This window comes from Anomaloglossus baeobatrachus, chromosome 2, assembly GCF_048569485.1.
Source record: "Anomaloglossus baeobatrachus isolate aAnoBae1 chromosome 2, aAnoBae1.hap1, whole genome shotgun sequence".
In the NCBI taxonomy this organism is placed as follows: domain Eukaryota; kingdom Metazoa; phylum Chordata; class Amphibia; order Anura; family Aromobatidae; genus Anomaloglossus; species Anomaloglossus baeobatrachus.
In genome coordinates this window covers 91,158,006-91,185,495 of record NC_134354.1, presented here as the reverse complement: position 1 = coordinate 91,185,495, position 27,490 = coordinate 91,158,006, and the positions used below count along the sequence as shown (strand labels likewise).

Sequence of the window (27,490 nt, the reverse complement as noted above, 5' to 3'; positions counted from 1 at the left end):
ATGGATTTCTAGTAGCATGCCAGTTTCTTTGAGAAGGGCCGGACTGGGACTAAAATTCAGCCCTGGCATTTGGGGGTGCACAGGCCCACTTTTTGCATGGTGAATGTGTATTATCTTTGTGCACTTGTAGATTGTGTAACACGACCATATTAAATGTAGTGACGGCTGCGTCCAGTATTACAGCTCAGGCCTATTTATTGCTCTTAGTAGCAGGACCTGGTGAAGCCGCTATTTTCCCGACAGAGCTGGGTCTCGCAGATAATGAAGAGGATGCTGCTCTCCATATAATGCTGAGGTCATATAGCTGATGGCCAGGGATACAAAATCACATTCCCCTGAACTAATATTGATGACCTATTCTACAGATACAGTGCTGGCCAATAGTATTGGCACCCCTGCAATTCTGTCAGATAATACTCAGTTTCTTCTTGAAAATGATTGCAATCACAAATTCTTTGGTATTATTATCTTCATTTAATTTGTCTTCAATGAAGAAAAAAAAAATATGTCAAAAAGCCAAATTGGATATAATTCCACACCAAACATAAAAAAGGGGGTGGACAAAAGTATTGGCACTGTTTGAAAAATCATGTGATGCTTCTCTAATTTGTGTAATTAACAGCACCTGTAACTTACCTGTGGCACCTCAGAGGTGTTGGCAGTTGTGCGGATGGTGGATAAAGAACCTCGACTAACATCCAATCAAGTTCAAGATGCCCTGCAGTCCGAGGGTACAACAGTGTCAACCCGTACTATCCGTCAGCGTCTGAATGAAAAGGGACTGTATAGTATGATACCCAGGAAGACCCCATTTCTTACCCCGAGACATAAAAAAGCCAGGCTGCAGTTAGCCAAAACTTACCTGAGAAAGCCTAAAACGTTTTGGAAGAATGTTCTCTAGTCAGATGAGACAAAAGTAGAGCTTTTTGGGAAAAGCCATCAACATAGAGTTTACAGGGAAAAAAAGAGGCATCAAAGAAAAGAACACGGTCCCTACAGTCAAACATGGCGGAGGTTCCCTGATGTTTTGGGGTTGGTTTGCTGCTTCTAGCACTGGACTGCTTGACCGTGTGCATGGCATTATGAAGTCTGAAGACCACCAACAAATTTTACAGCATAATGTAGGGCCCAGTGTGGGAAAGCTGGGTCTCCCTCAGAGGTCATGGGTCTTCCAGCAGGACAATGACCCAAAACACACTTCAAAAAGCACTAGAAAATGGTTTGAGAGAAAGCACTGGAGACTACTAAAGTGGCCAGCAATGAGTCCAGACCTGAATCCCATAGAACATCTGTGGAGAGATCTCAAAATGGCAGTTTGGAGAAGGCACCCTTCAAATCTCAGGGACCTGGAGCAGTTTGCCAAAGAAGAATGGTCTAAAATTCCAGGAGAGCGTTGTAAGAAACTCATTGATGGTTACCGGAAGCGGTTGTTCGCAGTTATTTTGGCTAAAGGTTGTGCAACCAAGTATTAGGCTAAGGGTGCCAATACTTTTGTTTGGCCCATTTTTGGAGTTTTGTGTGAAATGATCAATGATTTGATTTTTGTTTCATTCTCTTTTGTGTTTTTTCATTGCAAGCAAAATAAATGAAGTTAATAATACCAAAGAATTTGTGATTGCAATCATTTTCAAGAAGAAACTGAGTATTATCTGACAGAATAGCAGGGGTGCCAATACTTTTAGCCAGCACTGTAGGTGATCAGGGAAGCTGTTGTTTTCACTGATGATAACTTTGGGTGCAAACCACTTAGGAAATATGCAATGACATTTTTTGGGGGCAGATCGCACCATGGAAACTACTATGAAAAATCCTCGAATGACCATATGCATCTACTCGCTGTGCGCAGGTTCAGGCTTTTGAGCATCTTTTACCCACTTCAGGTTTATAAAACCACCAAGTGATTAAAAGAAGTGACCACCACAGTGTTCTGGTGTTCTCCACTCGGAAAACGTTATGTATTTTACAATGCAGATCAATGGGAAGGCTCGGAAGATGCCGGAATTCACAACTCCCAGCTTGTCCTTAACAATGGTAAGGAGATGCTGGGAGTTGTTATCAGACTGCAGACCCTACAGGAACCACAATACTGATAAGACACAGGCAATATCACAAATAATCATTTACATCCAGGTACCTTTATAGGTGACATCTTCTGAGTCGATCCCATCCTTTTTATCTCCACGCAGTACAGACGCCATGATGAGGTTTCGTGCCCACTGCTTGTCTCTGAAGACCACCCTATTTATTCTTCAGCAGCACTTCCCCACACAGCACCTTTACAAATAAAAGTATCATTATACTGCCCCATAAATATAAATATCTCCCATGGTGTGCCCATGAATAAATAATTGCTGTGCTTCCTTCACAAAATATCCCCCCACACTGCCCTTATCCAAAATACCTCCCACATTGCCTCTCTCCTTAATATACCCCCACGCTGCCTCTTTCCATAATGTCCCCATGCACAGCTTCTCACCATAATGTCCCCTCCAAACTCTTCTCTTTATATTTATAATATACCCCCACACTGCCTCTCTCCATAATATCCCCCCATATTGCCCCTTTTTTTATTATTATTATTATTATTATTATTTATATATTCCCCCCACACAATACAATGCACCCCCATTACCCCTCCCCCCACACACAATACAATGCACCCCCATTACCCCTACACACACACACAATACAATGCACCCCCATTACCCCTACACACACACACTACAATGCACCCTCCATTACCCCTCCACCTGCACACATACACACAATACAATGCACCCCCATTACCCCTATAAACACACACACACAATACAATGCATCCTCCATTACCCCTCCTCCACACACACAATGCAATGCGCCCCCATTACACCTACACACACACACGCGCACACACAATACAATGCACCCTGCATTACCCCTCCCCCCACACACACAATACAATGCACCCCCATTACCCCTACACACACACACACACACTACAATGCACCCCCATTACTCCTGCACACACACACACACACACAATGCACCCTCCATTACCCCTCCCCCACACACAATACAATGCACCCCCCATCACCCCCCAGACACACACACACACACACACACTACAATGCACCCCCATTACTCCTGCACACACACACACACACACACACACACACACACACACACAATGCACCCTCCATTACCCCTCCCCCACACACAATACAATGCACCCCCCATCACCCCCCAGACACACACACACACACACACATACAATGCACCCCCATCACACACACACAAATTACACTACCCCATCACTGCACACTCCTGCCCCCCCCTCGGAATACAGCACACCCCCCCTGCCTGTCACAAAGCTGTGTTCCTTCACAAATGTTCCCCGTTATGTGTCCTCAGCCCCTCTACTCATCCCCATTAATTAAACCTGTCTCTTCGGATCCTCCATTGATCGCTTACCGCTGCCTGATGCATCCAGTGTGGCGCCCACAGCACTGTGATGACGTCAGCAAGGTGCTGATCTCTTCACGTTGCTGCATGTCGGGGGTGGGGCCCAGTCCCGGCGCACTTCTCTGCAGTGTGTGCAGGCCGAGCACACTACCACACAGCAGAGCCGGCACAGCACGGCGCACTGCCTCCTGGTCCTGCTGCAGCTAGTGTGTCTGGCATGCACACACTGCTGAGGAGGGCGGCGGTGACTGCAGATACAGCGGCCCACTACAGGGACTGGCCCACTACAGGGACCGGCCCATCTGGCATTTGCCAAAATTGCCCTATGGTCAGTCCGGGCCTGCCCACCACAGTTAGGGGGGAGAACCATAGTCAGAATTCCCATTCATCTGTATGGGAACTTCAACAAACACTCCTCTGACAGCAGCACATGATGATGTTAAGATCCACATATACCGTAGTATACATTCATGGCATATCTTGTGTAGATAACACAAATTTTATGTGATGAGAATACCCCTTTAATAAGAGTAAAGGTGAGTGGGATACTTGAGTAGCTTTTGACCAAGACCATGATGTTTCAGACTCTGATAAATGATTATGTGAATAATGACTTAAAGGACCTTTTCTCACTGTAAAATCAATCACGTTTCTATTTTGCAGGTTCTTGGGCCGACAGATCTCCCCTACATGATGCTGCGTTTCATGGAAGACTTCTGACTGTAAAAACACTGATTGCTCAGGTATAGCATGACTGCTCTGTGCCACCCCCGTGGCAGCAGCCGAGCTGCTCGGATCTGGGTTCTCAGTGGCTCGAGGGTCTCTGGACCCGGGGTTCGTGCGGCCACTCAAATGAAGGGGGTATTTACAAGGGATTATAGAGTTTGTGACGCCACCCGTGGTGTGTGGTACTTAGGAGTACCACAGCTGCAGTTGGGAGTACCCGGGGATGATGGAACGGGGCAGCAAGGTGTTAGAACCCTCCACGGATAGGGAGAATGTCCCGGGACTCGGTGTGCGGGAATAGGCCATGGGATGCAGGGGTCACTCTTGTACTCACTCAGTCCATTATTCAGACACCGACAACCAAGTAAACCAAATCTCTGGACACCGCTGCCGCTGAGGAGAGCTTAGTTCGGGTCCCATCCCCAATGGTGCTGCCTGGTGATCCGTGACCTGCCTCCTGGCATTAAGTTTACTTCTCTGGTGGTCCCGGTAGTGTGAAACTTGCCGGGTCCCGCTCGCCACTGTGGCTAAGTGTGGGTGCCTGCTCTCAGGGCTCACACTAGGGATTTTCTGGGCCGTTTTTGGGTGGAAAGTCCTATCCCTCTCATTGTGCTAGTGCCCCGATTTTGGAGCGGTTGGGAACGGATCTTGAAGTCTCCGTTCTCCTCGGGTAAATTATCGGGTTGCATGCAGCTACTCCCCGACGTATGTGTGTAAAGCACTGGTATTTAAAATTTAACCTTTATTAAATTCGCTATTTAAAATAATAGGACCAATCATGTGATACCACAAGGTAAAGAAACACACAACGTACAGATTGGATGTATACAAGATATCAACAGGAGTTATATCCAATTCCCTCACGGTCCTCCCGGTTCAAACATGTACATCCAAATGAATCAAAGTGACATTGTGCAAAAAACCATAGTCCTCCCAAAATTGCACTCTTGCCCTATAATTAACACTCTTTTTAAAGTGGCTACGTGCAAACACTAAGATTATCCACAGATCAAGTAAACACTGGAATATAATCAGGGAGGAAAAACAACGGTTTTTGTGAAACTAGTGCTCAAAAGTGCAAGTAGTGCAATCATTGGTGGTAGTGGGACCTATGCTCACCGTCTATCCCACTATTCACCAATGAAACCATATGTTACCTTACAATAATCGGGGGGGGGGCGACTCACTAACACACCACACACTACCCCTAAGGCAACAAACTCAACGTCCTCCTTCCCGACGTGTTTCCTCAAAAGCGATTTATCAGGGGATAGGGAGGTTGTATTGTCAGAGGCATGTTGAGCTGAAAATGATAAACCAAGACGTAGGGTCCACGTACCCCGTCGTGCCTTAGTCCCAACCCGGTGATGGTGCAAGGCCGACGGCTGTCCTCCTCGACAGATCCGAGCCCCTTGCCATGATCCCCTGCGACCGGGGGCCCACTCCTCTAGGCCCAGACCACCGTCTGCCACCTAGACAGTCTACTTCTGGGAGTCCCGGCTCCTGACCTCCTCAGAACTCCTCACAGCTCGAGGGCTACTCTCCAACCTCTCAACGCTACTCACTACACTCCTCACCTCCCCTCCCTGATCCCCCAGGTGGGAGACTCTATTCCACTCAAGCCATCCACTGGTGTGTCTGGTGGGTGTGGTGCAGGGTGTATCTAGGATTTGATTAGCTGATGTAGGCAACATCATCTGGTTAGGGACCCATAACCAAGAGAGAGGTGGATACTGCACTGGAGGGCAGATTGTGCAATATCCTGTGACGACCTGATAGTCCAGGGGTGTCACAGCTCCATTATTCAAGTATTCTACCTAAAACCGAATTATGTATGGTTAGTGCCAGGTTTGGACTGTGTCACCCAAAGCACCAGTGGATCCTCTGATAGACCCAGATTCTGACACTGTAACCGATCTCATATCAGCGCATATGTAGGAGACAACAAGGGCATGTGCCCCATATGGTGAGGGCCAAGGAGGGCAAAACAAGCAACTTTGCCTTAGGCCTCATTTAGATGTCCATGTTGCACAAACATGTTGCATCCGTTTTGTTTTTTTTTCCACAGATGGAGCATGTACCTTTTATAGTCTTTAGTGCTATTGCTATATCTGTGGTTTTGCACGGATCATGTGTCCGTGTAAAACAGATGGAGACATGTCCGTTTTTTATCAGAAACACTGATGACATACCGTAAGGGTCCATGAAAGACATGTACAGCACACGGATGGCATCAAGCTTCATACATGTTCCGCACATGTTTATCATGGAAAAGTATAGGAGAAGCTTTGTCATTTATTTATTTATTGATCCATCCATGAAAAAAACAGATGACAGCAAATGGTAAAGAGGGACACATGGATGTATAACCACTGACATCAGTATCATTTTTTTCATGTATGTGTTTAAATACAGACTTGTGAATGCGATCTTAGTGAGGGTAATTGGATTCAAGACTAGGGCAGCAAACTGGACCATTTTGCTTGGACCTTTGCCCGGACCTTTGCCCGGACCTTTGCCCAGATTGTCATGCTTTCTGAAGAATTAAAACGAGAACCCTCAGAATCATTTCCCATCGCCATACCTGAGATCTAAAGTACAATTATCTCTAGTATGAGATCTGCTCTTGCTGCTGGTGCTATTTTAGAAGGTCCAGTTGGTTTTTTGTAACAGTATTTTTCTGTTTCATTTGCAGGGATTTAACGTGAACATTTTGACAATAGACAGGATTTCTCCTCTTCATGAAGCCTGCCTAGGAGGTCACGTGTCTTGTGCAAAGGTTTTACTGGAGAATAGGGCTCGTGTGAGTGTGACTATCCGATCAACTCGGTGTGCAATACCAAAAGTGACCACTAGACGGCAGCAATTGTCCTGTCAGTGCCTGACTGCTGATATAAAGCAGGAAAGCTATTTTTATTAGCATTCGCTCATATCTGCGTATAAATAAAGCGGTCCTATTTTCATCTAGAAAAATTGGAAGAGTGAAATCCGTTTGGTATTCCATATGTCATGCAAGTGCTATGCAAGTCTGCATTTTTCCTCAGCCAAAAACAGCCAAAAAATATCAGCAATTCCATATTGTTTAACATTGGTGCAAGTGCAATCCAATTTTGTATAGGATTGCACTTGGCATATTTCTTCACAGATGTATGCGAACCCTTCCCTTTAAATATAGTCATAATTAATTACATGGCCCAGGGGCGCGCTAAGGTTTCATTCATCGTGTTTCATGTACGTGTTTTATTCTTGTTTTTTTTCAGTCCTTAGAACATTACTTTTAAAATGTTTTAAGGTAAAAAAAATGACACTGACAAAACAGTGATGAAAATCTGATCCAAAACAGTGATGAAAATCTGATCCAAAACAGTGATGAAAATCTGATCCAAAACAGTGATGAAAATCTGATCCAAAACAGTGATGAAAATCTGATCCAAAACAGTGATGAAAATCTGTCCGTAATTTTGTCATATGGAAAAAAAAATAACCTGAAGTGTGAAAGAGGCCTAGCATATAAGTTCTGATTCCATATTGGTTCTTCTTTAGATAAACATTGTGACGGTTGATGGCATCACTCCGCTGTATAACGCCTGCAGCAGTGGAAGCGTGGCCTGTGTTAGCATGTTACTGGACCATGGTGCCAACCCAGAGCTGGAAACTCAACTCGCCTTCCCCCTCCACGAAGCAGTCGTAAGAGGTAAAATATTGCACTTTTCAGACATTGATAATGAAAACTTAGTGTAATCACTGCATTTTTTTCTGTAGCTTGTTATGCAATTTACTGTATTTAACAGTTCAAGCAAAGTGGATGTGATTTCATGACAATCCGTGCCCACTGTGGGTATTCCTGTATTTCTGGTGGAGGAACTTATTTTTTTTTTCCAACATAGTTGATAACTTATAGATTCATGGGGGTCTATCCATTGGTGTCCAGAACAGCGCACTTTTTTCACCATTAGAAAGGATCGGCATTGACATGCTTGACCACCACTCCAGTCCCTTTATATACTTCACGCGAGGTATGGGGAAGTACCAAGCAAACGGGAAAAGGACAGGGAAACCCTGTGTCTAGGGAAGGGGGAGATGATGACCCCTGAAGAAGCCTACTGCTGGGCCCTGGGGTCCCTCAGTGTCCTAGGTAGGCTCAAAACCTTTGCGCCAAGCTGGATTCCTGGGCCCTAGGCTGACCCTGCTCTGGGTCCTAGGTAGGAAGTGGATGAGATGAGTTCTTTGTCTACCCAACTAGGTGCTAAAGGACACACCGGGATAACAAACAAGGGAAAATAACAAACAACTTATCTCCATGAAGATACAGGGAGAGGGACTGCAAAATGCAATGCAGATACTCCAGTTGATTGCAAGCCGACTGCTTGCACTCAGGATCTGTAGGTATTTAGAGGTATCACCAGCCACAGACCAGAAGGAAATGAGGGAATTTAAGGACACAAGTGGAAGTGCTGATTGAAACAACTGAATGGGTGAGGAACTCTGCAGGATCCAAAACGGAAAGGGATGAACCCCAAGGAGAGGAGAGACATAAGATACCATATATATAAAGCAGGAAAAATAGAAGGTCAGGGAGCAGATTACACAGCCAAATGTTGTGATCTTCTATAGCAGGACACCCCAGGACTGCCTTTCACCTGTGACTCACTGGTGACAGGCTCTGGCTATATGAGCTCAGGCTGTCATGTTTGACTGTGACATGCGGCAGCATTTCAGAGAAAGCCAACTTTAAAGGCCACCAAGGACCGAGCCGCAGTAGAAACTAGTTGGACAGGTGGGGAGAAGCCACCAGGGGACCTGCCTTTACAACTAGACTTTATGGCTCAGTCAATGGCGGCTTTTAAAGTATGTGTTTCTCTGAAGTACCCCAGCGTTTCAGAGTCAAACACACCTGGATGAAATCATACAGCCGATGGCTGATACCTGCTGACCATCGATCGATCAGCATGTATCAGCTGTCAAGTTCACTTTAAATTACAGTATATTTAAGTGTACTTTCCATATTTCAGCTACAGAATAAAGCTTGGGTCACACTAGCGTAGCCCATCGGATGTGATATGCTAATGACACTCGCCTCAAACTCGGCTGTGAGCGTATCCGAGTGTTATTCACAGCGATTAGATTTTCTCGCATGTCAGGATCGGGTCCCAGGTAAGGAGATAATCGAGAGATTAATTTCTCAATCTCATCCATTGTCTGTCTCTGTGTATATATATATCGGACTGCAGTGGGATGACATCATAGCAGTTTGATGTTTCACATGCACCCATAGACTTGTAAGGGTACATGTAATCCGAGACTCGATTCCAATCGTAGCAGCGATTCTTTGCTCATGCCAAATTGGCATGACAAAAAAATACGCAGACCTGACCTGCAACATTGATTAACATTGGCCGAAATGCTATGCCAGATTTTCTCACATTAAACTCCTCCGTATTATTTGCCGGTTTGAACAAGGCCTAAAAGAAATGTTTGCCACACTGTGTAAGGACACAGTAGAAACTGTAGATGTCACTACAACATAACACATCATCCTACATGGAGGCAGAATGCAAAAAATAAACTGATCAACTATTATTGGTGGCACAATTAGTAAATGTGAACACCCATAATAGCAACATTTATGTTTACAGCGAACATTGCTGCCTTGGACATGAAAATGCAAGAACAGGGAGGATAGTACTTACTATCAGATCCTCAGCAACAATGTTTGAAACCACTAATCGCTCATTCCTTGGTTGTTTAAAAAGTCTGTACATGTAGTGTTGTCAAAATCAAATACATTTCATAGAATCATAGAATGGTAGAGTTGAAAGGGACCTCACGGGCCATCGGTTCCAACCCCTTGCGAGTGCAGGTTTTCCTAAATCATCCCAGCTATATGTTTATCCAGTTTCCGCTTGAAGATTTCCATTGATGGAGAGTGTCGCGGGCGGAGGAGGGGACGCTGCGCTCTCCCACTGCTCGGGTCCGGCTGCCGCTGCTGCTGCGGCCTCTGCTGCTCGGTGGCTCGAGCGATAGGCCGGATCCCGGGGACTCGAGCGGCGCTCCTCGCCGGTGAGTGAAAAGGGGTTTGGTTTTGGGGATTTATTGTCCGTGACGCCACCCACGGTTGTGGTGATTGTGTGGACACCACCGCTGCTCTGTATGGGGATCCCGGGAGCGGTGACAGGGAGCAGCTTTGTTGTTATTTCTCCCCTCCGTGGGTAGGGGGTTGGTTGTCCCGGGGCCCGGTGATGGGGTAGGGGTGGATGGCAGGCCGGGTGCGGGGCCTGGTGAGGTGCAGGGTCGCGGGGGCAGTGCTGTGCCATACGGCACGGTGGTACTCACTCAGCCTGAGACGTTGACACAGTTCTCGGTAAAACACACGGCTGGAAAGACGGTTCCCACGGACGGTTGCTGTTGCTTTTCCCCGGTAGTTAACGGTGACTGTCTCTTTCCCTGCACCTAGTACTTCAGTTGGTTGCGATGGGTTCCCACCGGTAACCCGCTCCCCGACTTGGATATGGGCCAGAGGAGCCCCTCTTTGCCCGCAGGCGCTGGCCCTAAGAAACAATCAGATGACTTCCTCAGTTGATCACTTATCATTTTTCATTTTCAAAAACTTGGAAACTTTAAAACTTTTAACACACATGGATGGTGCTCCGCTGCCCTACTCAGAGTCCTCGGCATCACTTTGGGGAAGGGGCGCGGTGCTCACACGGGCTTCCTGGCTGCCCCTCAGCTTTGCATCCAGCGCAAACCACCCCCTCTCCCCGCAGTGCCGGGTGTATTGTACCAGGTCCCTTGGCATCAGGTTGCGGCGTGGGTGCTCTTCTGGCAGGTGAGCATTAACATCCCGCCGGGCTATGAACACTTCGGCCTCCAGGCCCGGTTCATAAATGAATCCATAGCCACGGCGGACATCAAACCGCCTCACCTGCCCCTCGTACAGCGGGCCCCGGACACGAAAAGTTGCCTGACGGAGGTTCTCTTTTTCCCGGATCGCACGGCCACCAACTCTGCCTTCTTCCTTTCCCTCTCCTCGATTTCCAGGCCCAACAGTACCGGCTCCCTGTCCCAGTACGGCGCTGCTGCGAGCTCCGGCGCACGGGTCGGGCCCCGCGAGATCTTTTGGACACTGCCCACTACTGGTGACCTTGGCGGAAGGTCCCGCGGTGACTTGGCCTTGGACACCACCTTGCAGCGGCATCCCGGCGCAACCTCAGCCGAGGTGTAGGGGATGGGCACAGGGGCTTTCCTCTGCTGGGCCTTCGGCACGGAGCGGGCTGTCGGCTCCGGCTCAGGGAATCTCTCGGGGGATGCCTCCGGTTCCGGCTTTGGAGCTTTCCAAGGGAGCACCTCCGGTCGGCTGCGGGCTCCGGCTACAGGTTGGTCCGCCTGGGCGGACATGCTGGGTATCGCTACCGGTTGCGGTGGTAACGGGCCTAGTGGCGGGGTCACGGCTTCCGGGACGGGTGGCAAGGGAGGTAGCAGGGTGAGAGGGTTTAGACCGGGTCCCGCAGCCGCGATGACCGGCCCTTTAAGGGCATCGGGGCGTGGGTCACTCACCCTCCCTTCCGCAACTTCCTCCTCGCGTCTCCGTACGGCCGCTATGACCTCCGCCATGTCGGTCTCACACTCCTCCATGAGGAGCTGCATTTTGACCTGCAGCCTCTGGTAGAGCTGCGCGGTCCGGATCTCCACCCACGCCGCGGTTCCAGGCGCGGGGGCTACGGTGCTTCGGGACGGCATCCACATGTTGCTGGCGGCCTCTCCCAGGAACAAGATGGCTGCAGAGTCCTGGCGTCCCTGCCTTTATAGCTGCGGCTACATGCGTCCAGTCGCCATTTCGTCCCCCTTAGCCTCTTTTCGGCTCCTCCTCTATCGGGGCGGGATTTTGGCCTTCGCGCCTCCACTACTCGAGGGGACGCTCGAGCGGGAACTTTTCGCGCCAAAGATGGCGGCTTCTGAAATTTTACGGCCGGACACCTCCGGCGGTAACAAGGCGCACCTCTACCCAACGGCAGAGCGGTAAGATCCTGTTCGTGACGCCAAGTTATCGCGGGCGGAGGAGGGGACGCTGCGCTCTCCCACTGCTCGGGTCCGGCTGCCGCTGCTGCTGCGGCCTCTGCTGCTCGGTGGCTCGAGCGATGGGCCGGATCCCGGGGACTCGAGCGGCGCTCCTCGCCCGTGAGTGAAAAGGGGTTTGGTTTTGGGGATTTATTGTCCGTGACGCCACCCACGGTTGTGGTGATTGTGTGGACACCACCGCTGCTCTGTATTACTATATACTCAGTGTATATACTCACTCAGCCTGAGACGTTGACACAGGTCTCGGTAAAACACACGGCTGGAAAGACGGTTCCCACGGACGGTTGCTTTTGCTTTTCCCCGGTAGTTAACGGTGACTGTCTCTTTCCCTGCATCTAGTACTTCAGTTGGTTGCGATGGGTTCCCACCGGTAACCCGCTCCCCGACTTGGATATGGGCCGGAGGAGCCCCTCTTTGCCCGCAGGCGCTGGCCCTGAGAAACTGGTGCCTTGGCGGTGGCGGTGTCTCTCTCATACGGTTGGACTGTTGCCTTCGATCGGGACTTAGTTGTTTGGAGACCCGGGGGTCCCCTTCACTGACGGATTTGGCAAATTCACGGCGACTCCAAGCCTTGCCGGGATCCGAAAGGCCCCTGCCAATGGTGCTGGCTTCTCCTTGTGTACCGGTCCGGTACTGCCGGGCCACCACCCGTCCACGGTCCTCACGGCAACTCCGATAGGCCACTCCTGCAGACGGTCACCGCTGTCTGCTAACCTTGCTGTCTCTGTCCGGGGCACACACCCGGACTAACTTCAGGCTCTGTTGCTGTCACTTTTCTCCTCACACTTGCTCCTCTACCACTCGACTCCTCTCACTTCCTCCTCCAACACTAATCTCCAGTTTTCCCTCCTCCAGGACTGTGAACTCCTTGGTGGGTGGAGATCAACCACCTGGCTCCACCCCCTGGTGTGGACATCAGCCCCTGGGAAAGGCAACAAGGATTTCTGGTCTATCTTAGGTGTACCTAACCGGGGTGTAGGGTGTGGTGATGTCATTACCTGTGACCCCTGGCTTGCCCAGGGCGTCACAAGAGCTCACTACCTCCTGTGGTAGCCTGTTCCACTCCCTGAATGCCCTAATGTTTAATCTGAATCTCCTTCCTTTAAGTTTCATGCCATTGCTTCTTGTACTTCTTGTACTTCCTTGTGCTAATGAGAATTGGGTAGTTCCCTCTACACTGTGACTATCTTTCTACCTTTTGTAGACCGCTATTAAGTCTCCTCTTAGCCTTCACTTTTTCAATCTAAACATCCCTAGTTCTTTTAACCGTTCTTCATATAACATGGTTTGCAGACCTTCTTACCATCTTGGTTGCTCTTCTCTGGACTTGCTCCAATATATCAATGTCTTTCTTGAATTGGGGCGCCCAGAACTGTACACAGTATTCCAGGTGAGGTCTGACCTGGGCAGAGTATAGGGGAATGATACCTCTCTTGATCTAGATTCAATGCTTGTCTTGATACATCCCAGAATTTTGTTTGCCTTTTTAGCTGCTCCGTATTGTTGGCTCATGTTGAATCTGGGATCCACTATTATGCTCAAGTCCTTTTCCCCGGCGCTAATACCTACGGTAGTTCAATTCCATTTTCATACTATATATGCTTTTTACAGTTCTTTTACCCAATTAATTGAATGAAATAGAAAAACAAAACACACATTCTAACATCCTGTGTCTAGATGTGGTGGGTACATGTACTGTGCCTTTTCTGCCGCCCCATGGCTTGATTTCCCCACCTTATGTCTCCAGTGTCGATGGTCACACTTTCTCCGTAGCACAATCCCTTAATTTTCATCCAGTTCTACACAGCAGCAAAAGGATTCTAAATCTTGTTTTTATTAGTTTTTGCTTATTTTTTTTTACAATTGAGAGGAATTGAGAGGCCTGAATTTTGTGAAGTTGTTAGAATTGTCCAATGTAGTTGCCTTAAGGCTGCTTTACACGCTGTGACATCACTAGCGATGTTGCTAGCGATCGCACCCGCCCCCGTCGTTTGTGTCACAGGGAAATCACTGCCCGTTGTGAACAATATCACTAGGACGCGTCAAACGGACTTACCTTCCTAGCGACGTTGCTGTGGCCGGCGAACAGCCTCTTTTTTAAGGGACGGTTCATGCGACGTCACTCAGCAGGCCACCAATAGAAGCGGAGGGGCTGAGAGCAGCCTCATTCACGTCACTCCCACCTCATTGCCGGAGGACGCAGGTACGGTGTTGTTCGTCGTTCCCGGGGTGTCACACTTAGCGATGTGTGCTGCCTCAGGAACGATGAACAACCTGCATCCAGCATGAGCAACGATATTTTAAAAATGAACGACGTGTCAACGATCCGTGACCCCGACGACATCTTGTTAGTTACGTCGTTGCATGTGTGGCGCCCTGGACAAGCCAGGGACCACAGAGCACAACACCAACACACTCCACACTCCCAGTCAGGCACACCGAAGTCAGATACAAAACCCTTGTTGCCTTCCTCCAGGGGCTGATGTCCACACCAGGGAGTGGGTCAGGCGGTTGGTCCCGCCCACCGAGGAGTTCACAGTCCTGGAGGCGGGAAAACCAGACAGATAGAGTTTGGAAGTGAAAGTGGAAGGAGGTGAAGTAGAGAGATTAGTTTTGGAGGTGAAAGTGGAAGGGAGGAAAGTAGTAGTGGAGCAACTAACTGACAGTGTCCGGGTGTGTGGCCCGGGCGGTACAGCAAGGTTGGCAGACGGTGGTGACCGTCTGCAGGAGTGGCTGATTGGAGTCTACCGTAAGGACCGTGGACAGGTGGTGGCCCGGCGGTACCGGACCAGTACGCAAAGAGAAGCCAGCACCATCTGGCAGGGGCTTACGGACCCCGGCAAGGCTAGGAATCGCCGTGAATTTGCCAAATTCGTTAGTGAAGGGAACCTCCTGGGTTTCCCAACAGCCAAGTCCCGACAGAAGGCAACAGTCCAACCAAGAGAGGGAGACACCGCCACCGCCAAGGCAACCGTTTCTCAGGGCCAGAGCCTGCGGGCAAAAGGGGCTCCTCCAGCCCATATCCAAGCTGGGGAGCGGGTTACCGCTGGGAACCCATTGGAACCATCTACCGTACATAGGTGCAGGGAAAGGCAGTCACCATCAACCTGCCGGGAGAAACAACACCGCAGCCGTCTGTGGGACCCGTCCATCCAGCCGTGTGTTTTACCGAGAACTGTGTCCTCATCATTGGCTGAGTGAGTACCACCGTGCCGTGCGGCACAGCGCTGCCCCCGTGACCCTGCACCTCACCAGGCCCCGTAACCATCCTGCCATCCATCCCTACCCCATCACCGGGCCCCGGGACAACCAACCCCCTACCCACGGAGGGGAGAACTAATAACAAAGCTGCTCCCTGTCACCGCTCCCGGGATCCCCGTCCAGAGCAGCGGTGGTGTCACCAATATCATCACAACCGTGGGTGGCGTCACGGACAATAATCAAAAACCCCCACAATCAAAATCCACCTTTTCACTCACGGGCGAGGAGCGCCGCTCGAGTCCCCGGGATCCGGCCCACCGCTCGAGCCACCAACCGAGCAGCGGCAGCAGCGGCCGGACCCGAGCAGTGGGAGAGCGCAGCGTCCCCTCCTCCGCCCGCGACACATGTAAAGCGGCTTTTACTGTTATTTTGGTGTATGGTCGGTCAGATTATTGCAGTTTTACTAACTTTTTTTTCAGTTTTATTAATTCCAGTATTCTGTTTTATGCAGAATCCACACGGTTCAATCATTTGGCCAACTATCTTTTTTCTCCGCAGGTCACAGGGAATGTGCAGAAATGTTAATCGCATACGGAGCAGACATTGAGAAAGAACTGCAAAACAAGGGAACCCCTCTTTATTTAGCCTGTGCCCATCAAAAAACAGACTGCGTCCGGAGACTCCTTGAATTAGGTAACCAACCATGACTCTGTGATTGCAAATCATCCATCATATCGGTAATGGGCAATTAGCAGTAGACAGATTTGACCATATAGACTGATTTGACTTATAGCAACTTACCGTATATCGGGGATGCACACCCTGCTCCTGGGGTCCTACATGCATACTGCAATGCTGTTCTGTGCTGCCCCCGGCCATATCTAGGACACCAGTCTGAAGTCTCTTCTATGTGGGAAATTCTAAAGAGAAACAGTTAACTTCCTTCTCATAGGAAGTACAATGTAAATAGTCTGTGTGCACTCATCGCCTCTTTGTAACACCTAACGGGGTGGGACACAATTCTCTCCTCTTAATAGGAGGGTTCCAGAAAAAGAATGCTCATATATATTATACTATTAGTGTATATATAGCCATAAGGGTGTCACGGGTGTGTCACAGGTGACAGACAGTCATGTGGTTTCTGCCAATAGAAGGTCACATCGTTTGGCTGCGCAAAATGATCCCTGACTTTCTGTTGTTCCTGCTGTCAGTAGTCATTGTACTAGCTAGATTTCCTGCTTGATTTTGATCTATTCCCCTTAAGGAACCAGGGGAGGTAAACTTCAGTCCAGCTACTGATTATCAGTATTCCCCTTGTGCTTAAATACCGCCATCTTCCCTAGACTTATGCTGGTGATATTATTCAGTTCATACAAGCTCTGGTTGCAATCAGGTGGCTTGTACTTGTCTGTGGTATCGTTGCTGAATCTTTGCTTAATTTTTGCCTGAGTCATCTGTGGATAAGTAGTTCATGCATTTCCCCCTGTGTGTCTTCCTTGTGTCTTCTGTATTGTTTAGTGGGGTTGACTATGAGCTCATCTCAGCCGTTCCTTATTTAAGGTCCAGCACTAGGGATACTTAGGCTATGTGCCCACGCTTCGGCAAATGCGCGGCTTTTGCCGCGGATTTCTCGCGCAAAAGCCGCGGATTTTCCAGAAATCTGCAGCACAGCTACTCCCCAGCCATTTCTATGGCATTTGGGAAATGCTGTGCCCACGCTGCGGATTTTTCCGCAGCGGAAATCGTGCGGATTTCCGTGCGGAAAAATCTGGAGCATGTCAATTATTGTTGCGGATTTCTCCGCAGGGTCCCATATACTTACCTGCCTCACCAGAGTCACTTTCTCCGTCCGGTGTACAGGAGCGCGGTGAATCCAGGTACAGGAAGGAAGAGGTGGGCGGAGCCTGCACGAGCTCCGGTCATGTGACAGCCGGAGCTAGTTCAGGCTTGCCCACCTTCTCCTGCAGACGCTGAGAGAGTGACCCGGCTGCCGGAAAGCGAGGTGCTGCATGATGGAGGAAAGTATGAACTCCCCCGATCACTGCAGCACTTGTTCTGCATTGAGGATGCAGTGCTGAAGCCATGGTACTGTATTCTCAATGCAGAAAGCCCACAGCATATCCGCACGACATTCCGCAGCATGGAAACAGACAAAAGTTGTGGTGCTGTTTCCTGGGAGCTCCTGCGGAATGTCCTGCGGATATATCCGCAGGACACTGTCCCCGTGGGCACATAGCCTTAGGGTCAGGTATCCGGCTCATCGAATAGGTGCGGAACCTATCTAGGTACCAGCAGTAGGTCTGGTCAGGGGTCACATTTCGCCGCTCACTTGGTAGTTCCCCGTACCTAGCATGACATTGTGTCGGTATTACCCCTTTACTGTGTACTCTTGCCAAGGTCCAAAATGAATCTATGTGACCTTTGGAATAAAACATTTTGTGCATCACTGAATGAAGAAATAAGGGAGAGATCACTGACGTAAACCGTCATTTACATTAGTGCTACACCGGGGATTTCATTACTGCTGCTTCATCTAATAGTTTCATAACAAAGATGAACATGTCCATAACTCATCACCCTGCAGTGTTGTGCCGGTAGAAAAACCATCTCTATAAGGAACAGAATGGTCATTTAGGGGGAAAATCCTTATTATAGACAGTTGCCCAAAACTGTAAATAGTTCTCTATGTGTGGTGTGACTTGTCATCAGTAGAAATGTGGAATTATGTTCCCACTTTATATATCAAGGCTCTTTGGTTTTAGTTCCTTTGACTGCAGCTCATTGGCACTGGTTGCAACCCTTTAGTTTTCTGTTCATCTATATTCCCAAGTGTCTTTCAATATCACTTTAAAGGAGCTGTCCTGTCACAGCCTATTACAGGGGGCTGTTCTGCAGGACCCAGCAGGGGCCGCTACACCCTCAATGTAGATCAGGTTTACAAAGTGTTTACATCCAGGCATTACAAGAGCAAATAACAATTGAGTGTGTGGCCCCCACAATCTGATACTGACCTATGTCAGGTATAGGGAAGGACAGTTGTAAACAAAGTAGGGCCCTGGTTAAAAGTTAAAATCGGGGCTCCAAATAATAACTTCACACATTTAGAGGGCCTTTTAGATGTGCTAAGTTCAAGCCATTAAACAAGCTCGAGCGACAATATTGAAGTCACTCAGCGCTTGTTTCTCGGCCTCTTTACCACAGGCTAACGAAGAATGATGAGCACCGAACGATCACTAATAGATCAAGCTGTCTCCATACTGTAACATGTTATCAGCCGCACATCTGCAGTTTACACCGGGTGATATACTGCCGAGAACACAGATTATTGTTCCAACATGAAAATTCCAATCACGAAATGAATGAGCATAATTTTGCTTGTTCCCTGGGCAATAGCCAACATGTTTAGATCTATGCATGTCCATCTGCACTGCCGGTATTTATAAATATGGATAACACACACACACACTATATGTGACACAACTCTATATTTTACACACGCTGCATGTTACACACATATGTATATATACACATAGCACACAAATATGTATACACAAGGCACATACAGACACATGGATACACAGCACATACATATAGACATATGTGTACACAGAGCACATACATATGTATGGATAAACAGAGCACATACACATATATATATATATATATATATATATATATATATATATATATATATATATACACACAGAGTATGTATACACACCTGTACATGTGAACCCCACCTGCAGTAGTCGCCTCAGAGACATCATTCCACCTTCAGGGACACCGCATGGTCTTCTTTTGGGATATTTGGCAACAGGTATGTCGGTTCTATATGTATAGGAGTCGTGACACTGTGACGCCCTGGGCAAGCCAGGGGTCACAGGTCATAACACCACCACACCCTACACCCCAGTTAGGAACACCAAGGCTAACCAAAAATCCTTGTTGCCTTCCTCCAGGGGCTGATGTCCACACCAGGGGGTGGTCCAGGCGGTTGGCTCCACCCACCGAGGAGTTCATAGCTCTGGAGGCGAGAAAACCAGGCAGTTAAGCTAGGGAAGTAAAGGAGTAAACAGCTAAGATAGAGTTTGGAGTTTGAAGAGAGGAGTGTTAGAGTTGAAAGTGACAGAAAAGGGACAGTTTGTAAAGCCTGAAGTTGGTCCGGGTGTGTGCCCCGGACAGTGACAGCAAGGTCAGCAGACGGCGGTGATAGTCTGCAGGGGGACTGCTCGTAGGTTGCTGAAAGGACCGCGGACGGGTGGTGACCCGGCAGTCTGGAGCAGTATACGAAGAACAGTCAGCACCAGGGCAGGGGCCTTTCGGATCCCGGCAAGGCTAGGAGTCGCCATAATTTGCCAAATCCGTCAGTGAAGGGGACGACTGTCTCCCAACAACCAAGTCCCGATTGAAGGCAACAGTCCAACCGTATCAGAGAGACACCGCCACCGCCAGGGCACCAGCTTCTCAGGGCCAGCGCCTGCGGGCAAAGTAGGGCTCCTCCGGCCCATATCCAAGCCGGGGAGCGGGTTACCGGTGGGAACCCATCGCAACCATCATCATCTTAGGTGCAGGAAAAGGGACCTTCACCGTCAACTACTGGGGAAAAGCAAGTGCAGCCGTCCGTGGGAACCGTCTTTCCAGCCGTGTGTTTTACCGAGAACTGTGTCATCGTCTCAGGCTGAGTGAGTACCACAGTGCCGCAAGGCGCAGAGCTGCCCCCGCGTCCCTGCACCCCACCAAGCCCTGCATCTCCCACCACATCACTGGGCCCCAGGACAACCAACCCCCTACCGTGGGGAGGACTAACATCTAGCTGCTCCATACCATCACTCCCGGGATTCCCTTATAGAGCAGCGGTGGTGTCAACAAATCACCACAACCGTGGGTGGCGTCACGGACAACAAACAATCCCCACACCCAAAAACCCCTTTCACTCACGGGCGAGGAACGCCGCTAGAGTCCCCGGGATCCGGCCCATCGCTCGAGCCACCGAGCAGCAGCAGGCCGCGGAGGCCGCGGCAGCCGGACCCGAGCAGAGGGAGAAGCGCGGCGTCCTCTCCTCCGCCCGCGACAACACCACTTACGGTTTGCGGTCAGGGATATGGGTGACCGCCACTGCAGGTTTAACGAGCTTCTGGGGCTGATGGGATCTGCAGTCGGATGGTGTGGCCTCTCGTGAGTGAGGCTGGCCCCTGGGGCTCGGGTGTGTGGAACAACAGGTCCCAGAATAACACAGCCTCAGTCCAAGATGTCTTTCAACTGTTCTTTACTCACTTTTAGATGTTATCGTGAGGTAACCCGGGCGATGCTGAGATAAACCAGGTGAAACCAGGTATCCTTTAGGCCGGTCTAAGGGTAACCATTTACTTGCCTTCCTAGCACTTCTTGTTTCGGATAACCCTTGACTTGAAGTACCGTGGGATTCATCCAGGGAAGTCGCTGCTGCCTTTTCTCCCCTTTTTGGACCATTTGCCGGCAGCGCGGACCAAGGGAGATGGCTCCAGGCTTGATCCCCCTTATGGGCCCCCTCGTTGCTGCTGAGTCTCGGACACTGTATGGTTGGTGAGGTACCTCTAGTACCCTCACCGGCAGGTTTAGCAGATTAATAAATGGACGTCTCCTCTAGGGACCTGTTCCCCATGCGTGGCTACTCACCAGGAGTCCCCGTACTCGACCACCTCTCCTCAGGTGTCTTTCTGACTGACGTACTGATCACCGTTCTCCCCCGCTAACGGCTACTTCACATGCAGGGTCTGACTCGGGTGTCCGTGTGTGTTTCCTTAGCAACTGCAGCACTACACCCCCCAGACTGGCTTGCTCCTCCTACTTTCCTTACAGCCTCTGCATCTTAGCTTCTAGGCCCTCCACTACACCCCTTGCTGAGATGTGGAGGCAAGCCCCCTCTTGGGTCTGCCCATGGGTCCCCTCTATGGTGTGGGAGACCTAGTTGCTATGTGTCTGTGCGTACACACCCTATTCTGGCCTTTGGAATTATCTGGAAGCACTGTCCCAGCATGGGTGCAGTACTCAGTGGTGCCTGACCAGGTCAGGGGCGCCATATTCACACAGAGCACATACTTACAGACACATATATAAACTGAGCACGTTTATATAGACACAGCATATACATACAGACATATATGTATACACAGAGCACATGTACATACATGTATACCCAGAGCACATACATACAGACACATCCATACACAAACTACATATATACAGACACATGTATACACAAAGCATATGCACACACATACATATATGTATATCCACACACACTATAGCAGACTTTCCAGTCTCTCTTGTCTTCTTCAGTTCTTCTAGACTCCCGCAGGGTCCAGGACCTGTGGTGACATTAAGGTCACTTGATCATGATGTCAGCAAAGCTTCTGCGGTAGTCTCAACATCAGAAAGTACACTGATAATACAGTACGATTATCATAATACTTTCTGCTGTGAATGCTAGTAGCCCTTAAGTAAGTGGGAGCCCTGGGCACACGACTCTTTGTATATTTTGTTATGTGAGCAGTAACAACTCAAATCAATTCCTTTCTTCACTTTCCATAGAGATCATCATGGACTTGGACTTCTGTAGACCTGAATGTTTTGGGACTATATTATTCATCTTATTTTTCCATTCTGCTCCATTATATTATATAAACCAATTGTTCTTTTTATAGGTGCAAATGTAAATCATGGTAAGCAGCGGGACAGTCCGTTGCATGCTGCGGCTAGAAGATCAAGTGAAGGGATAGTCAAGCTGCTTATTGATTATGGAGCTAATGTCAAGTACAAAAACATGGAGGGCAAATACCCGATTGAATTGTCAGTGCCCCGGAGCGCAGTGGAGAGAGCCCTTCTGGTTGCAGAAGGTAAAGATTCTGATTCATTAACTGTTTGTCGCTCATCTGTACAGTCTTGTATGTACGGACTGGAGTACCTTGGGCCCACCAGAGATAATCATTCCTGGGGCCCACCATGTAGCTACATAGAAATAAATACAAGACCACCAATTGTGTGGTAAAATGTGCTAATAACAGGGTATAACACAAGGTAGTAAAATTCTGAAAGCCCCTATCCAGGGTTTTTTATTTTACCACTGGAGTGGTGCTTCTAATCTAAGATCCCTGACCTTAACTTATACACACTCTCTGGTGTCTCCACCCTCTATCACGGATGTTCTCATCGGTCTCCAATAGATTGTGACTAGGGATGATCGAATACCTCAAATATTCGGCTTCGCGAATATTTTCCGAATAGTCGCCGCTATTCGACTATTCGCAAATATTCGATGCGTAGTCTGTCTATGGGAAACCCGAATAACAACTATTCAGGCTTCCCATAGATTTACATTGCGCATCAAATATTCGCATAGCGGCGACCAATTCGTCAGATATTTGCGAAGCCGAATATTTGAGGTATTCGATCATCCCTAATTGTGACCTGCCAGCAGCTTCCAGTGTTTCATGGCTGTCTTAGGATCGTTTCACACATCCGGCTTTTCGCCAGATTGCCGGATTCTTTACACTCCAGTACAGTATATACAGTACAGTGGCAGCGCGACAAGCTCTGGGCAGATGCTGTCATGTAACCAGAGCATGTGACCCAGAAGTTGTGGTGATGCCATTGTACTGTATTGTACTGTACTGGAGTCCGCCGAATTCGGCAATCCGGCGAAAAGCCGGATGTGTGAAACTAGCCTTAGACTCTCATTGAGTGCTTGTGATGTAACTTCTGGCTTCTGCCCAATCAGAAGATATGGGCACAAGATGGCTCTGCGGGACTAGAGCGGTGACGAAGAAAGGGGAAAACACTGGAGGGTAAGTAAAAGACTGGGGGCCGGAAAACTGGGTTAAAAGCATCACTCCAGCGCTGACAAAAAAAAATGTTGGAGTGATATTTTAATGTTATAGAATGAGCTGGCACTCACATTTTCATGCAAACTCAATGATACTTGTCCCCCGATGTCTAGCGGTGAAACAGGGGGAGAAGGTGATCAGTCAGTTAGGTGTTGTTATACTGGGAGCTAGTTTTAGTTTAGAAGGCCAAAATCTGGTGACAGGTTCTCTTGAAATTGACATTTCTCTCCCTATTTTTCTTACAGTTAAAGGTATGATTGTTCACACTGCTTATCTATGAACTGCAGCAATATTTATGGCCACAACAGTTTGCCCCCTTGCCATAGTGATAGTTCTGCTTCACATAACTTGTTGGGTTTTTTTTCACTGCACTATTCTAAGTCCTGTTGTGTATAAATATGTGACTCTTCAGATTTTGTGTTATACCATGCCTGATGAAGAGACCTGAGTAGTCTTGAAAGCTTGCTATTATTACCATCTTTTCAGTTAGCCATTAAAAGGTATCAACTACAGAGGACTCTCAGTTCTTTTAAACAACCTTTTTTTATATGCATGTGTGTATATATATATATATATATATATATATATATATATATCTGGCGATACTGCATTCTAGACGCAGTGTCTTCCCTCCTGCGGAGATGCAGCGTCCGTACCCACAATCTGGGTTCTGCATAAATTGACATGCTGCAGCTTGGAAAGCCACGCTGTATGGCAGTTTACCCTGCAGAGAAAAGAAGCACAATGGGCATAGAATTTCTGTAAGTCCCATCTACTGCGCTTCCACTGTACAACGCAGCATCTTGGATGCAGCAAAAACACTCTGCATCCAAGACGCTACAAAAACTGATAGTGAGAATGTACCATATAGGTTAGATGAGTAAAATAAAAAAAAGTAGAAATAACTAATAAGCAAGTGTATATATCCTATACACTCCTCAAGATTGAAGTTTCAACACCAAGAAGGACAAGTCGTGGAATTATGGCAGTCACGGGATGGATAGACATGTTTTAAGTATATAAATGATGAAAAAAAGGAAATACATCTTCAAACATCTCAATTTATATCAATATCAGTATTGAGCATGAGCACCACAGGCAGAATCCCTCTTACAGCCTTGGCTGCTATTAATGAGGTTATTTATGGCTGAGGAATGTTTTACTGCACTGAATGCACTTCGGCAAATCATCAAGATCTGCTGCTGGCAGCTGCCTTTGCAATTTCCGCCCAATGACGTTCCAACTGTGCTCGATGGGAGACAAGTCTGGAGATGCTGCAGGCCATGGTGGCAGGTTTATGCTGCACAGGCTGCTATTAATAGCATGAACAATATCTGGCCTGGTGTTACCGCATTAAAAAAATAGTTCCTTGGACACTTTGGAGAAATGGCCGAAACATTGATTCCACAACCAAATCAATATAATGCAGAGCTATTACTGTATCTAGAATGAAGAAGTAGAAACAAAGATGCTCATGCTACATTATCCTTAGTAGTTATTGTATAGTTCTGAGAATCAGATTTCTAAACTTTATACATTACTTTTCTATTTATATTGTTTTCTATATTTCTTCTATAGGTCCTGCTTCTTTGGCTCAATTATGTCGTCTAAGTATTCGAAAAATGCTGGGATCGTCGTGTCTTCAAGTGGTTCCCAGGCTTCAGTTACCAAACAGATTAATACAGTTTTTATTATATCGATAGTTGTTTCAGTAACTACACCAGTGTTTTCCTAGCTCATATATGATCCAGATGGAAACACAATTTATCAGTGCAAAAAAAAAATACTGATTTTTTTTTATTTTTGTATTATTATTTTTTTAATCTTTTTGCTGCTCTGCAAAAAGAGTCATGGCAACCTAAAAAAAACCAGGATTGTTTAGAGGGTCTCTGCACCCGTAATAGTAAGATAGTTAAGATACTGACTAACAAGAAAGAAGTGGCTAATTATTGCTATAGCAGTAGTGGGGATAATCTGCAGCCAGAGACCATATCCGACAAGCTGAATCTTGTTCATTCCATGAGAATGAGGCTGCCCTCATAGACAATAGATCACCAAAGGAGAACAAACTGGAAGATAAAAATGCAAAAATAAAAATTGAAATGGAAAAAAAATACGATAAAACACACTAAAAATGCCCAAAGGCAGAAATGGAGAAAAATCTGAATCTGCACATAAAGATAAGGAAGACCTAAAATAATACAAATCTATGAAAGTGAATAAATTACAATGACAAAGGACAAAAAAAAGAAAACCACCAAGATATTCACAGATATAAAATCATACACAGATAATACTTTATATTGCAATTGCATTTTGGCATTTTTTCTATTAGATGAAAATCCTGCAGGAAAAGCTGGGGTTAAGTACAGGACAATACAGCTGTATTATAATACAGCTAGCAAATGGTGAAAAAGTAAACCCAGGCATAACAAACGCCCTTAAAGGGAATTGATCAGCAGGTTTTTGCTGCCTCATCTAAGAGCAGCATGATGTAGGCAAAGAAGCCCAAAGTTAAACAATCTGGCTCATGAAAGATTTTAGATTTTGCATGTAGCAGTGCTGGGAGAGCTGTCCCTGCCCACACCAGGCTTTTAGTGTATATTTCCATAGACAGAAGCTGCTAATCATAGGAGGAGGCAGAGTCGGGCTACAACTCATGCTCTGCTGAGATCCACTAATGATAAAGATAAGAGGCTTATACTAACATTGCAGGTAAACAAAAAAAGACTGCGATGACAGAGGCAGGGCTGAATTCTCTTTTTTAGTTCTCATGCTGTCTTCAGATTAAATTGCAGGAATCTGCTGACAGAGTCCCTTTCAAGGGACTCTGTCAGCAGGGTTTTCTTTGTAAACGGAGGACAGCCTGATGTAAGGGTTAAAAAAACAATAAGCAACTATGCCTCTCTTATGTGTGTGCTATTATTTACTTAAACTAATGGCCTTATTACTTTGTGATTAACATCGCAGGACTAGAAACAGCATGTGCACAGCAGTCCGGCACACCCTCTGTTATTATTGACACCTCACTGTCAATGTACAATCTCAACTGAGAGCCGGGTGTGAGTGGAGAGCTCCCACAGCTCAGCTACATGCTTAAAACTCAATTCTTTGATTATGTGAGAACGGCTGTACCCAGTAATCTATGTGATACACTGTTGGATTCAGAATCTCCTTGCCTACATTATGTTGCTGTCAGGTGAGGAAGCACAAACCTGCCGACAGATTCCCTTTATCTAAAATTTTCAAAGCGTTTCGAGATCCCCCCTCAACCCTAAGTGCGTTTCACTTCTATGCTTCCTCCAGACAAAGCATAGAAGCGAAACGCGCATGAACATTTTCTGTTGCAGCCATTATACTGTCTAGTACACGTCCTCTAGACAAAGCATAGAAGCAAAACATGCATGAACATGTTTTCTGCCACAGCCACTACATTGCCAGCCTGTACCCATTCCTCTTTTCTACCAACTACTTTTCAGCTCAACTGGTTGCACAAATGGTATGTTTGTCCAAGCCGTAGCCAATATATAGGCTAAGACTAGTAAGGTTAAAACATATCATCCATGCTTCTGTGATATGCATTGTTTTTTAATGTTCAGAATTATAAATGAAGAAAAATCCCATCGCATACTAGTCATCGGGGCCACACAATGCAACAGCATCAGTAAAACCATCATGAAATATTATTCATTCCTTATTGATATCAATGTATAGCTCCAGTTTTACATCTTGACTAAACTTGTACTACAAAAACTCGGTGTCTCTCCTGCCCAGAAGATGACATTCTAGATCTAAATACTATTTTATTTGTAACATACAGATCTAAACTAATGGTAAATTTTTAGTTAAAGAGAACTTGTCAGGTTCCCTATGCCCTCCAACCCAGCAGCATTCCCATGTATATGCCAAAATTCCCTGCCTAACCAACCCTGTATAACGCTTTTCATTAAAATCAATGTTTTAAAAAAGCATTTAGAAAGTGTGCTGTCCCTATGTTATTTAGGCCTTTGACTAGTCGAAGGGACATTGATTCCCCAGGCTAGTCTACATTCTTTCCATGTTATTATGTCTCTGTAGGCGTGATAACATGATTTCCAAGGGCTGGCAGCATCACAGTAAATCTTGTGCATGCGCGGCTCATTTTGGCACCGTCAGTACACCCTCCAAAGCTGGGTGTATGTGTC

The 27,490-nt window shown here is 47.4% G+C and overlaps 1 protein-coding gene across 1 annotated transcript in view; it reads left to right on the top strand.

Annotated features, from left to right (window-relative positions):
* ASB11 (ankyrin repeat and SOCS box containing 11) overlaps positions 1 to 27,198 on the top strand; it is a 38,716-nt gene extending 11,518 nt beyond the window's left edge. Inside the window, exons 2-7 of the mRNA XM_075333119.1 lie at positions 4,105 to 4,184; positions 6,863 to 6,970; positions 7,711 to 7,861; positions 16,003 to 16,137; positions 22,128 to 22,319; positions 24,885 to 27,198. Of these exons, the coding sequence (XP_075189234.1) occupies positions 4,105 to 4,184; positions 6,863 to 6,970; positions 7,711 to 7,861; positions 16,003 to 16,137; positions 22,128 to 22,319; positions 24,885 to 25,009 (791 nt within the window). The 3' untranslated portion in view covers positions 25,010 to 27,198. The remainder of the gene's footprint in view (positions 1 to 4,104; positions 4,185 to 6,862; positions 6,971 to 7,710; positions 7,862 to 16,002; positions 16,138 to 22,127; positions 22,320 to 24,884) is intronic.
* The last annotated feature ends 292 nt before the right edge of the window (positions 27,199 to 27,490 follow it).